The following is a 13095-nucleotide window of genomic DNA, read 5'->3' on the forward strand; positions in this document are numbered from 1 at the left end:
TACCGTGGAAAGGATTGACAAGCTATTTATAAGTCTGATTATTTCCACTTTGGTTCTGAGTATGAGCAAAAGGAGAAAGCCTAGTCCATCTGATGAATAAGAGTTCGCTGTTGGTGTGAGTCGGAGTTCTAAGTGAGAAATCAGCCTCAATCCCTCTGTTGCTAAAAACAATTAACCTGTGGACCTCTGCAAAACCACCACTTCATTATCACTTCTAGGTTAATGTATAGCCAGGATGAAAAAAAAGAGGAAATCGATTAAGTGCATTTATTAACATTCATGAAATGAATGTCAAGGGGCCCGCTGCTGAATGCTGGGAATAGCAAGTGGCAACCCACCCATCTGGATAAAGCATTATGGGAATATCTGTGAATGATCTGTGTTTAGGGAGTATCCAACCCTAACCCACCGAAAACACCTACCCCCCTGCACACTAGCCATGAATCTCCTCATAAATGTTTGAATCTTCTATCTTTATCAGCTCACATTCGGCATGTCGGATCAGTATGACGTCTGCCAGTCAACTGCTCTCATTGCTGTGTACAGTTCAACTTTCTGCATGAGCGACACTTACATACCATAACATATTCTGTTTAATAACTGCATTGGAGTTCTGTTTCACGGGTGCTGGCAGACCACACTCCTTCCACAAGTATGGAATTTAGGCCTTCAGCCTTTGTTTTCTCCAGAGCTCCCTTCAAAATGTAACTTCTTCACTCTGGTTCCTATTACGGCCGTGCGTGCCTCTCCACTCGTGTCTGTGTAAATGTGCGCTTGAGATTAGAAAGACGGTGCCTCTCAAATCATCTCCTCATTCATTCTCTTCACTTGTGCCGCTGTTTGCTCTGGAATAAATATGTTTTTCCATTTTTCCCCACTGTGAAACACCTGCACTGTATCTACTCAATGTCTCCGAGAATGAGATGCAGGGACAAGCTGAGTGTGAGAGCAGATTCACAGGAAGCTCAAAAAGGTATTTTGTGACCCTGGGGATTTCTCCTGAATAGGAGAGCGGTTTTGAATAGTCAGAACCATTCTTATATGAAAAGTGCAACATATGTGCAGAAAAAAAGACTGGTGAAAACATTAAATAGTGTTAAAGTTGGCCGATTGAAGATAAAATACTTTCAGGTGCTGGCTTTCTCAGCTTTTTTTCAATTTGTGTTTTTTGGGAGGGAATCGTTATTCCATACCAAGGCTACAATTAGACTAGACTACTGCATTTAAAGGAAAATCCTTTTATGAATCATGTAGTTTGTCTAGACGAGAACACAAAAAATGACAACCAATGCTCAAACGAACATGCCTGGCCACTAGGTGGCGATAAAGTCTACACACCAACACACCAACAATCCAGCAATACAGCTGACTGAGGAACCCACTTATAAAACATTTCAAATTAAAAGTAGACACCTACATAAGTAATGAATTAGAGATAGTTTCCCTTTCCATCTCTCTAATCCATGGAAAACCAGTCGAGACAAGTAATTAATATCATTAAAGAAACATGCAGAAGTCCACCATACATACACAGAGCGGTGCTGTTTGTAAGAGCTCACCTTCAGTCCATCTTCACCTGGGCTTCCAGGAAGCCCAAGGGAACCCTGGGAAACAAACACAAATGCCTTTAAGTATCATTGCGGAAAAAAAATAACTTCAATTTGCTGGGAAAGAAACTGAAAACATCAAAAGGTCACATAAATATATGACCATGCAGGTGTTTTCTCTCTGTGCGATGCCCAAACCACCTCCCAATGGACCCAACACCCAAAAAATGAAATCAAATCCTGCACAGAAAGTGCCCAAAACTGAACTTCAGTCAAAAGTCGACACCACACAAAAACAGCAAAGAAGTGTTCCCGGGTTGGCCCGTCTATCCTTCCTAACCCCACTTCTGCACGTACTGGTTTTGTGTTACAAAACCAGGCAGAAATAAATACTGCATGTCATATTTTAAGATCTGCTGGGTAGGTAGGCAGAGGGCGAGAATGGGAGAATTATTCTGCTGAGCTTTAAAGAACAGTGGTTTGCTTATGCTGGCTACTCGCACTCCCTCATAATACGAGTGATTTCCTGTTACCATGGTGACATTTACATATCAGAGATGGGTGAAATATTGGTACAAGGAGCAATGAAAAGAATAACGTTTCTAACTCATTTTGGGTCTCCTCCAATATATCAAAAATACAACTGGGAGCCTGAGCTGGAGCGTCCTGGGATGAAGGAGAAGGGAAGTTAATAAATGCATAGTTCCAGCTTAGCTAAGTTCGAAATATGTGATTCACTTTAGTTCACGTAATGACACCAAATCGATGAAACTTAAATAAGCGTTGGTGTCGCCTCTCTACTAAACAAAGCCCTCCACCGGCGGCAGATCTAATTGAGTAGCCTCTGGCCTGGCTTATGAGTCATTAACATGGTGGTGTGTCATCGTTGAACCCTTAAAACACACACACACACACACACACACACACACACACACAAACACACACACACACGCACAAACGCCCACACCGACGGGAGGCCCTGCCGACAGATGACAGCGCAGACAGGAAGTGTCTGATTGGGTTACACTGAACAAACACTGGCAGCTACCTGATGGCTGGATAGAGCTTACATCTGTTCCTCACATCAGCGCCGCCAGGGACCCGCCGCCTGTATCGCAGCACTTAGCTCCAGATTCTCTGCTCTGCGTCTTTCTCCATCACTCTTTTCCCCTTTGCCTCCTCACGCCAGTCGAAACTCAACTCGCCTGTTGTTCTATTTACTCGCCCCGAGACAGTTACTATGTAAACCGAAACAGCATTCTAACGCTAGAGCAATTCCCGGTTGGTTTACATTAGAATTAGGCTCATTAGGATTCTAACATATGGACTGAAAAGGCACATTTCAGCCTGACTAAATGAGAATTTAAAAGAAAAGCAACATGTGCTGTTAGGACTAGGAATGGTTTTTTATAACTCACCTTTTGCCCCTCTGGCCCCTCAGGCCCCTATGAATGACAAGAGACAGAGCAAGAGAGAGTGGGAGAGAGAAAGAACAGTATACGTCAGATGAAATAATGTTATTTCCACAGCCAACATGGTCACAGCACAGAAACTGGGACGGTTTTGGTAGGATTTCATATAGTGAGCGCACACACCCCTTCAGGCAGAGCAGAATCACATCGATCCCTTGTTTTAATCCTTCGACAAAGAGCGAACATCCACTCACTCTGTGCCTTATTTTCATTGAGTGGAACGAGCCCATGAATCCCTTAACGAGGCCGTGAATAATTAAACATTTTACGGTTTAATCTTTTTATGTTGATCGCTGTCTTTGTTCATTTTAGCAACTGTGAAAAACGTATCTGCTTTGACTGTTCGACATTCTGCGCCTCCGGTCCAACAAGGACTGTGGTTCGTTACCTAAACAAGCCGATAGTTGGAAAGACTTGCAAAGCCCGTGGGTTAGACGGAGCAAAAAGGCGCCACATCTCTTCTCGAGATCTAAGTTGGTGATAGATGTGTCTGGGAGGAATGTTTCTATTTTCAACCTGCTGTTATTTCACCACAGAGAGACTGGGTGCCATGACAGATCCTCAGCCTCTTTCACCAGAACCTCAGGGGCGGATTTTCATGCGGGGCCAGGGGCTACTGGCCCCAACTGAATTCTGATTGGCCCCTCAAGTTCCCCCTGTCCCACAAGTAGTTTTTTTTTTTTTAAATATAACCAATCACATACTAACAATAATGAGAAAATATATCCCAAATTGTTCACAATTGATATTTTCTGCTGCTTTTACGATGGAACATTTAAAAAATATATTCAACTAACAGAGCTAACAGAAAAACCAGGAATAACTTTAATGAGCATCTTACTAAATCAAGGATTTCGCCTGGATGCTGGACATATAATTGCCCCCCCCCCCTAGATCCGCCAAATCAGCCTAAAAACAGCAGGACTGCTTCAGGAACAAAAGGAAAAAAACAAGCTGAGAGTTAGCTCCTTCCACGTTGGCTAAAGCTAGACTCTGTTCATCAACACCTTGGCTGTTACACCTCGTGACACCTCGTGTTGGCCAGCTTCTTTCTCACCATCGGCTCAGGATTCACAGTGAACGGATCCATTTGGCTCGTCACGTGCAGTTGTGTCGAGGCCAGGACGACCTTGTGCTCTAAAAGCCCTCTGCAACAACTTTCTATATTGTTGACGCAGTATAATTGGCTTAAATCTTAAGATTGGGTCCCGTGGTGGAATGTGAAAGGTTTGTGTGCCTGTATTATAAAAAGTAGTCAACAAAGACAAGTTCAAGTTGAAGTTTGTCTGTCTGTAGAGATTTCTGTGAAGAAGAAATGGGAGCGAGGTGGTGGCGGCCAACCCTAACCTACATGAAATAGATGCTTGGCTAAATAACCGCTTTTCTGAGAATAAGTGGGTCGTTTGATCTATTCCATATCTTCTTTAGTTTCTGACGCAATCACCAGGAGACCGAAGCTCAACACTTTCTCATTCTCAGTTTACCCCCTTCTTTTTTTTTTTTTTATTAAGTAAAAAACTAGCTTGTGAAAATCCAGCAGCAACAAGTTCTCACATTTACAGAAGCGGCCCACACAGTTGCAGCTTATTTATGGTGCATTCCACCCGCACTTATAACCAAAACCTCAATGAGCAACTTTCATTATCTCGGCCAACTGAGAGAAAGGTTTTCCTCCCACTTGCCTTTAAAAGTCTTTGTTAGCTAACCTCAGTGGGGCTTGGTAAACATCTTTATGACCCACTAGGTATGTGCAAGCATGTGCCACTCGCCTGAGTGCTAATTAGCTCGGCTACATCTGAGAGCACTCAGGGCCTACAGGCTGAAAAGATTTGTTTCGGAGAGTCAAGAACCCTCAAGGAAGTCCTGATCCTGCTTCTTTTGTTCTCAGCTTTGGGTCCTGACATCTCAAGAGCAGTAATATCGAGGGTCATTCAATAAAAGATAAAAAGATAATCATTTCCGCTACAACAGCACAAGCTCAGCAAATTTGCGACTGAGCTCATTTAACGATCACAAAAAGGGGAAGAGAACCCATAAACGTGCAATATCAACCGGACGCCGATTGAAGTCGAGCATCCGAACACAAGCACAAAGCCCTGAATGTCTGATGCTTTCATTCATGATTTGGAAATGACAAACAATGAGGCTACTGCCGGGTCAATTCCCACACTCGGACTGCAGTCGACCCCCTCAGCCACTCGAAGATCCTCCCAGTGTGCATGGCCGATTCTTGCTCGGCATTTACAGGAAAAACATTTGCTACGATCCAAGCACAGAGACGTTGCATGTCGAAGCTTTGGCGTATTAAGACTTTCTGTTTAAAGCTTCTGTTTGACTTATACGATCTGCGAAAAGGCTTTGCGACATTCAACTTCTATTTGCCTTCAATTATGGAACGTTTTTGCTTAAAAGGAAATGTATTTTTCTGACAGTCTGGGTCTTAAGTTTGGCCCTGGGTAGCTGCAGGTTAGCATAACAACGTGCTCGCCGCCATTATTGGAAAAATTGTGGACGTGTGTGCTTTACTTAAGCGTACACGACTTTTCCCTTTCGTAAGCCCCTTCAGTCGCACGAGCTTTACGGCTAAAACAACTGTAAACAACATGGCAGCACATGGCGGAGGAGGCCACCCAGTCAACTCTGAAGTTTAAATAAGAGGCAGCTCTGAAATGCACGAAATATAGATTTGTGATGGATTTTCCTTTATCAGTTACACTTGGATTAGAGTGTGACATTACAGTATGAGATTTTCCTATGTCCATTTATCTCCAAAGAGACGTGTGTACAACAGTATGCTGACATAAAGCTAGGTTTATCAGATTTAGCAGCTAGCAACTTTAAATCTGTAAATCCTGGGCAATAAACATGACCTGATGACCTTGGTACTAAAATCCTGTCACAATAAGACCCAGGTTGTTTTTATAAAAAAAAAACTTTCCCTCGAGAAAAAACTTTTCCCATTGATGTCAGCATTTGCCCCAACATAGTTGGCGACCACAGAGCATGTCCGAGGACATTTAGTCACATCTTTGCTCCTCATGTTTGGCTTCACATTAGAGGGAAAGGAATTCAGTCAAGGACACCAAAAATATTAAAGATTATGTCCAGATTATACAGGCACGATGAGAAAACTAGATTCCTGTGTCTGTTGTGTATTAAAATGAATATCCAAGGTGAGTCGCAAGCACATGGTGGGTTAGTTTTATGGAAAGAGTAGGATGTAAAAGTGGGTCCGTGAAATTCTGTGATATAATTGAAAGGAATAACAGAAGTAGGCCGCTGGAGGAGGTTTTTTCATTTACGGATGGAACGCAGCACACAATACACCACAGCTATTCTTGTCTTTTTTTTTTGAGGCAAAATCAAGTTCTAAATGAAAACTGTATGCAAGGCTGGAAGCCACCTTTAGAGAGCTGAGGACCCCCTTAATTTGCCCCAGAGACACCTTATGGCACTGATGATTTCAAATTGAATCCTAAAACTTCTTCTTCTTCTTCTATACTTCTTCCTCCCCCTCCTCCTTGTTTCTCCACAAGAGCTTAATCCTCCTAACAAGCACCATATGTCCTGGAAGGCTGCTGGAAAAGTCTGGAATCTACTTTTGCCTCTTTAACAATAGCATAAAAAAACGCTGAGTTGTGTCAAGTGGACGCTATAGGTCTGAGAGCGCCTTAAAAAAGAGGCAACATTTTGTGAAGGAGCAACCTCAGGATGCAGACCTCGAGCTCAGATCCAGAGGTTCTGATCACAGCTCGGCCTCTCAGTGGAGCCAATCAGTCTGGTTGCTTGTGCACATCTAATTCATATCGATTTCCAAAGGCCGAATCAAGGGTGTGGTGTTGTGTTTCTCGATGGAGAATTTATTTTTGTTCCCTCTCCAGAGATTTGACGTTCCAAATGATCATTTAAACGAAACTTCTCGCTCTGGTCCAGTATCTTATCTTAGCTTCTTTTTTTCTTCAAACCGCCGTTGGCTGGAAACAGAAGCTCTGAACTCGTCTGCGTCTGAGCGGCCATGTCACATATTCTTACAAGCTCTGGGACGGGCTCATCTCCTGCTGCTCAACACAGGGTGGACTGGGTTGATATCCAAATGATGACATTATTCCTTGCTAAAAGTGCACAAGCGTCACGCTGTGCACAGCGAGCAGCCCATATTTTTTATACAAACATCTCAAGCTCATTTTTAATCGGAGTCAATGTTCATCTTTGAGAGAAGCACTCCAGCAACTGTCAAGAGCGGTTGTGCGAGCACTGGAGACCTATGGCAGCTCACCTGAGACCATCTATTGCAACTCTGACGAGCATGACATGCTAATTCTGGAACATAAGTGTGCTGCTTTGTGTGATAACCGGTGAAAGCTATAATTAAAGTCAACAAAAGCTGAAAACTACCGCAGCATAAAGACTTTTATAGAGGGCGGCATGTTGACCTGAAAACGATTAGCAACCAGGCTTTTAACGCCTCTTCCTCTCTCGTTAATGTGTCTTGATTTTTTCTATAAAGCCTCATCATCTTTAATTTTCTCTGGCCGTTTCTTTCCGATCCACCAGACTTTCCCACACCGCGTGGAAAAGGTCCGGGGCGATGGAATTAGAAGATGAAAGCGCTTGATAACACCTCCTCTGTCAGCATCGCTTTTCCTCCGCTTCACTTGCGAGGCCTGACGTTACCGAGTGTTCTCTCGGGTCCCGTTTTCCGACCTTGCCTCCTCTGGAATTTGGCTTGACCAATCCAGCGGAGCTTTTATGAGGAAACTTTAATCAAATGCTTTATTTGCCCCACACCACAAGCAGTATCCCGTTGCTGTTAACTGGAACAGCTTGTCCCTACTGTATAACAGGTTTTTGAGGAAACTTAGGATTTTGAAGGGTGTCATAAAAAGTATCATTAATATTCATCATAGTAGCCATAAACCACTTTAAAATATCCTAAATGGCAGCATCTGAACACCCCTGCTTTGATAGATGATGCTGAAAGAGGTTCACTTAACCCCAGAATGTAATTGTCTAACAGTGCAGTGCCCGTTCTAAACCTGCCTGTTTGGAATGGGCTGTTTGTTTGGCCTGTGGTGAATCTGGTTGCACTTTCCTTTTGTACAAATCCCATCAGATTCAACACTGCACTTCCTTGGTTCCTTAGCGGTGCAGACGGCAACAAGTTGAACAGTTCTCGAGAAATGCTGGACAGATACACAACAGATTTCTAGGATTAGATAGGCACCTGCAGATATTCCCTCCCCCTACAAACACTTCACCTGATAAATTAACTTTTGGCAGAACCTGGCTGTTTGCAGTTTCCTCCCATTTCCAGTGAAGGTCTATTTGCCCAAATGTCAGTCAACCTATATTTGTATGAAAGGGGTTCAAGCTATTTCTAAGGACGACATTTTCTACTACCTTTTTTTCTAAACATTTCAGTGATGATTGCTAAAATTCAAGGTGAGACTCCTGAAAGGGAAAAAAAAAAATTCTTACCGCAGGTCCTATATCTCCAGGCTGCCCCAGATCACCCTTAAAGGAAATAGAAAACAGACAGTTAAAGTAAGAGCATTGGGCTAAGTCTTGGTATTACAAAATGTCATAAATAGTATTAGACAAAAAAAAAAAAAAAAGTCAAATTGTCTGGTTAACAACAGAGCACTCTCTAGATTATTATTTTTGAATTCCCCATTTCTTTTAGCAGCTGCTCTGGTGCGTAGCGGCCGGGTTGCCAAGTAGAGCTCAGCATTGTTCAGCTCATATACCGAGTTGGCTGGGAGGCATTTATCATGCTGTGCCACCTGTACCCTTCACCGTCCCCGTCCAACAGCCTTGTTCTCTTCTTTAGTTCAGGCCTGGCTCTCGGATGTTCACGCAGGTCTCGGGGTAGAAATGAGACGCCAGCCATGTCCACATTGCTCTGCCAAAGTCAATGCTTGAACCGTGTTCCCCGTTTTTTGTGACATTCATTTGAGGATTTTTGCCACCGTCTCTCAGAGTGATTCATTGCAGCACAAGTAAATCATAAAATAAACCACCGCAGCAAGAGAAGATTAATTCCGAGGGAAAACACAAGTAATGTCACTGCTAATCGGGGGGGAGCTTAACAACAATAGTCATCAACATTTTGGAAAGATTTGGATAAACAACACTTTATATTTTTGCACCCCCGCCTTGAACTCAGCCAAGTCAATAAAGATCAGCTGGAGACCTTGGAAGGTTTTATGGCTCAACGTAATTGACAGGCGTTTTCTGTTCCTTCTTTCTCTCACAGGCAGAATTCACATAAATTTGTGTAATGCCAGTGACAGACTTAAAGACATGGAAAATATTACGTTACAATGACACCCAACCAAGTAAACGTAAATACATGGAAAAGAGCATTTTCCTGGAGAGCATATCCATATTTAGCCTAAAACATTTGGTTAATTTAACTGCACTGCAGCTCGTCATTAAAAATGTTTTCATTGGGATAAATCCCTTTGGCACTGAGTCAAATCATTATAAATGAGCTTAATGGGAACAATGCAGTTTTTATTTTTACAGGAAAAATGTATCTGAATATGTCAATCGCTAAACCAACTTTCCCATGACAGGTGAAAAGCAATACTCACTGCTAGACCAGGCACACCTCTGGGTCCATCTTTCCCCGTGTCCCCTGGAGGCCCCCTCGGCCCCGGAGGGCCCGGTGGCCCCGGAGGCCCAGGCGGTCCCGCCTGCCCCTGATCTCCCTGTGTGTCGGAATAACGAACGGTTCATCATCATTATGCTGTGATATTTTTGGATCAGCTGAGACTAAAGCAGTTAAATAATGATGAAGCAGAGAAAAATGAAATGTTCTGGCAGGTGGCTATATGGGCAGCCTCCATTCATAACATAGAGTAGAATTTGTGTTATTGAATCTCTCGGCTAAAGCTACATGTAGCATACAACAGTAAAGATGGAGCTGCAGTTGTTTTATTCACGGCTGAAATATGAATGAATGCAATCCTAAACGGACCTCATGAGAAGAATAGGGTTTGTGCATTATATGCAGACTGAAATAAGTCACATTGTTTAGAGTGTAGAGCTACAAAGTGAAAATATACTGGTGATGTGTGGTCCATTATTAAAATGGATCGTCAAAAAACTTGCAGGGACAATTTTTAAGTAATGCTAGGACAGTCATTGATTCATTGTAACAGAAGGACTATAAGAGTGCATGTGACACGTCTGTCTGAAGGCTTGCATGCAAACTGCAGAATGGCCAGAGAGAAGTAATACGAAGAGACTTGGCACGATGGACAGGAGGAGAGAGTGAGGACACAGCCACTACCTTAATGAGACGTCGCTTTATGAGCTGCTGGTCAGCGGAAAGAAAGCCATGATTGATCTTAGGGAAGACCATCTGAGCAGGTGTGTGAGGTCAAGAGGTCGAAGGTCACAGAGGTGAGAGAAGGTTGAAGAAGGATGAGGTCCCGGAAGAAGAAGGAGGAGGAGGAAGGCAAATGCAAAAAGAAACAGATTTTGTTAGAGCGGCCTGGGTTTGTGGACCGCGATCCGGGCGCCTTTACACTTTGGAGAGAGAAATCCACACTTTTCCAGTCCTGAGGTGGTTTGCTTCGGAAGTCTGGGCTTATATTTTGGAGCCAGGGACCGCAATTACCACCTCAGGGGTGCAAGGGTGCCACAGTGTCCTCACAGTCCCCGGAAAAATGGGAATTTCTCCTCCCCTGCGAAAGCGCTGTCATCATTATCATCATCATCATGCCTGCTGCTAAATCAGACCCCGGGAGCAGCACACACTGACACCAGCTTAGTCAAATCCTCTGAGTTGGGGTTGATTTATTGACCTTGTGCCTTTTCAATGCATGCTTTATTCTGCTTGTGTCCATTGGTATTAAGTGGCTTCATCCATCGCTGAAACAATCCTGAAGGCCAAATTGGTGGCTTGAAGGATTTGTGGTGAACCATGAGCACAGGTTTTAAAAAAACACCTCGGTTCATCGGCGAACTCTCCTCTTGGAGTTCCTTCCATTCATTTTAGCATCAATGGACACGAGCCAGACCATGTCTTGCTTTCAGGATTCCTATTGTTCCAGTCCGCTACATATTACCGGACTATAAAAGGTCCACCTTTGCTTTGGCACGTAGCACGGAACACATGCAGAGAAATCTCTGGAGTGAAAAACTGGTAGCAGTAGTGTGGAAGGGACGATTGACTGGCTGTGATTAATTAGATGGTGTTTTTTCCCTGTGTCTACTCTATCATCGGGCTCGGAGGGAAAGCAGCCAGCGGTGATTCATTTACTCCCAGTGTGCGCAGCAGAGGGGTCGGACTGAGCAGCTACAGGCGACACCGCCGCCGACAAACCTTGACAGTCAGGATCTGATTGCTGTGCAAAGCAGCCAGCGTGGGGAGACCAGGCAATCCCTACAGGGACAAACAGCAGAACATGGCACAACACACGCATGACATTCAAACACATGGGTGAACAAAAACAGATGAAGGCGGAAGAAGATAAGCATCCCACTTACAAATAGAGTCACACATTTAATCAAGTAGGCAGCGTTGGATGTGTGATTATAAATAATGTCCTGCTTTCCCTTCCTATTAATCAAAAGCCAACATCAGAGCAATTTGTTTTTGAGAACCAGACATTTCAGTTAAGGCGCAAACATGACCAGCATTTAATTTAACTCTCCACCATGAATCTAATGGCACTGGGGTCATCCTGTGTGGAGACTTTCCATATAAGAACATTTGTTAAGGCGATAGACTTTGTGCTAGGACACATGGATAGATTGAGGTATGGTATTGTTCGAAGAGTTTGGTGGGTTGTCACACGGATTGAGATGTTTGCTGGAAATTCAAACAATTGGTTTCAAATCCCCTCGTCAAAAATCCTCGTGACAGATGTGATCCGCTCATGAAAACTAAAAGAAAGAAGAAAGCGATGGGTTTTCTGCTTGTCAAGAGACAACAATGGTTTATGGCTGAATATTAGCTTTGATACGAGTCCAGGAACATTGACAAATCCCCAGCTACACATGGTTTTGAATCTTACACTCACATAAATGTAGCCCATTAAATTTGATTCCTTTTAGAGATATTGTCAAAACGTAGTCATATACATATATAAACACAGTTTATAACAAGGCCTTTGATATTGATGAGAGTTTTAGGTTTTTGTGTAACATGCATTGACTGTAAATTTCAACCTAAAACAGCGATTCTGCAATCTCCATAGATCATATCAACAGTAAATAAGCTTGAGAAGTCTTCCATGTTTAATGTACATGGGGGTTCTAGACAGAGCGACACTTAGGGCATAGACTATATATAGTATAGGTAAAATAAGGTATAAATCCTGCCTCCTCCATGTTAGCAGACTGGACATAAACCAGATTAAAAGCCAGATTCAGAGAGATTGTGGAAAAACCTGCATTCCTGGACATTATCAGGGGTTGAGGTTGATGTAAGTATCTCTCTCCTGCTCTGTATTTGACTTGCAGAGAGTTTAAACTCCATCAACCTGAGCCAAACTTTCACAATATAGTATTGAATTACATAGATTGGTCCTCATAGTAAAAGCCTTTTCCCCTATGTTAAAATTACAAACACATGGCATAAGAAATATGAATTTATAAAGTACTTAATCTAAGAAGGAAGTAATTACATGAATATTTTGGAACAGCCATATCTCGAATGCATTTTTTCATATTCTCCTCATACTTTAGATAGTCAACAGGAGACAAAGACTTTCCCCACAACATTAGACTTTAGCCACAATGTATATCATGAATCAAGTTCTCCCAGACTGTATATAAAGATGGACGGGGCCACATTTTGTACTTCCTCCCACTATCCAGATATGAAGCAACAATATCCCATATACTAATACTGCTATCTTCCGCAGTGGGAGCCTGAGTAAGTATAATAGCAATCAGGGGATGGAATTGATTGAGTGAGGTCCTACAGATAGACGTATTTGACCAATCGTTTGTCAGCATCAGCAGTCAATCATCTTCGAGAAAAAAGTAATTTGACATGTATAGGCTATTTTAAATTTTTTATTTTGGGTCCACGTCCAATCTATTGACATGGAGGAGGT

The 13095-nt window shown here is 42.9% G+C and overlaps 1 protein-coding gene across 1 annotated transcript in view; it reads right to left on the bottom strand.

The window, feature by feature from the left end:
- Positions 1-13095, bottom strand: part of LOC128430075 (collagen alpha-1(XXV) chain) — a 134905-nt gene that overhangs the window by 26755 nt on the left and 95055 nt on the right. Inside the window, exons 7-11 of the mRNA XM_053416028.1 lie at positions 10317-10388; positions 9616-9732; positions 8498-8533; positions 2966-2992; positions 1560-1604 (exon numbers count right to left, since the gene is read on the bottom strand). Coding sequence (XP_053272003.1) covers positions 1560-1604; positions 2966-2992; positions 8498-8533; positions 9616-9732; positions 10317-10388 — 297 coding nt within the window. The remainder of the gene's footprint in view (positions 1-1559; positions 1605-2965; positions 2993-8497; positions 8534-9615; positions 9733-10316; positions 10389-13095) is intronic.

This window comes from Pleuronectes platessa, chromosome 23 (assembly GCF_947347685.1).
Source record: "Pleuronectes platessa chromosome 23, fPlePla1.1, whole genome shotgun sequence".
In the NCBI taxonomy this organism is placed as follows: Eukaryota; Metazoa; Chordata; class Actinopteri; order Pleuronectiformes; family Pleuronectidae; genus Pleuronectes; species Pleuronectes platessa.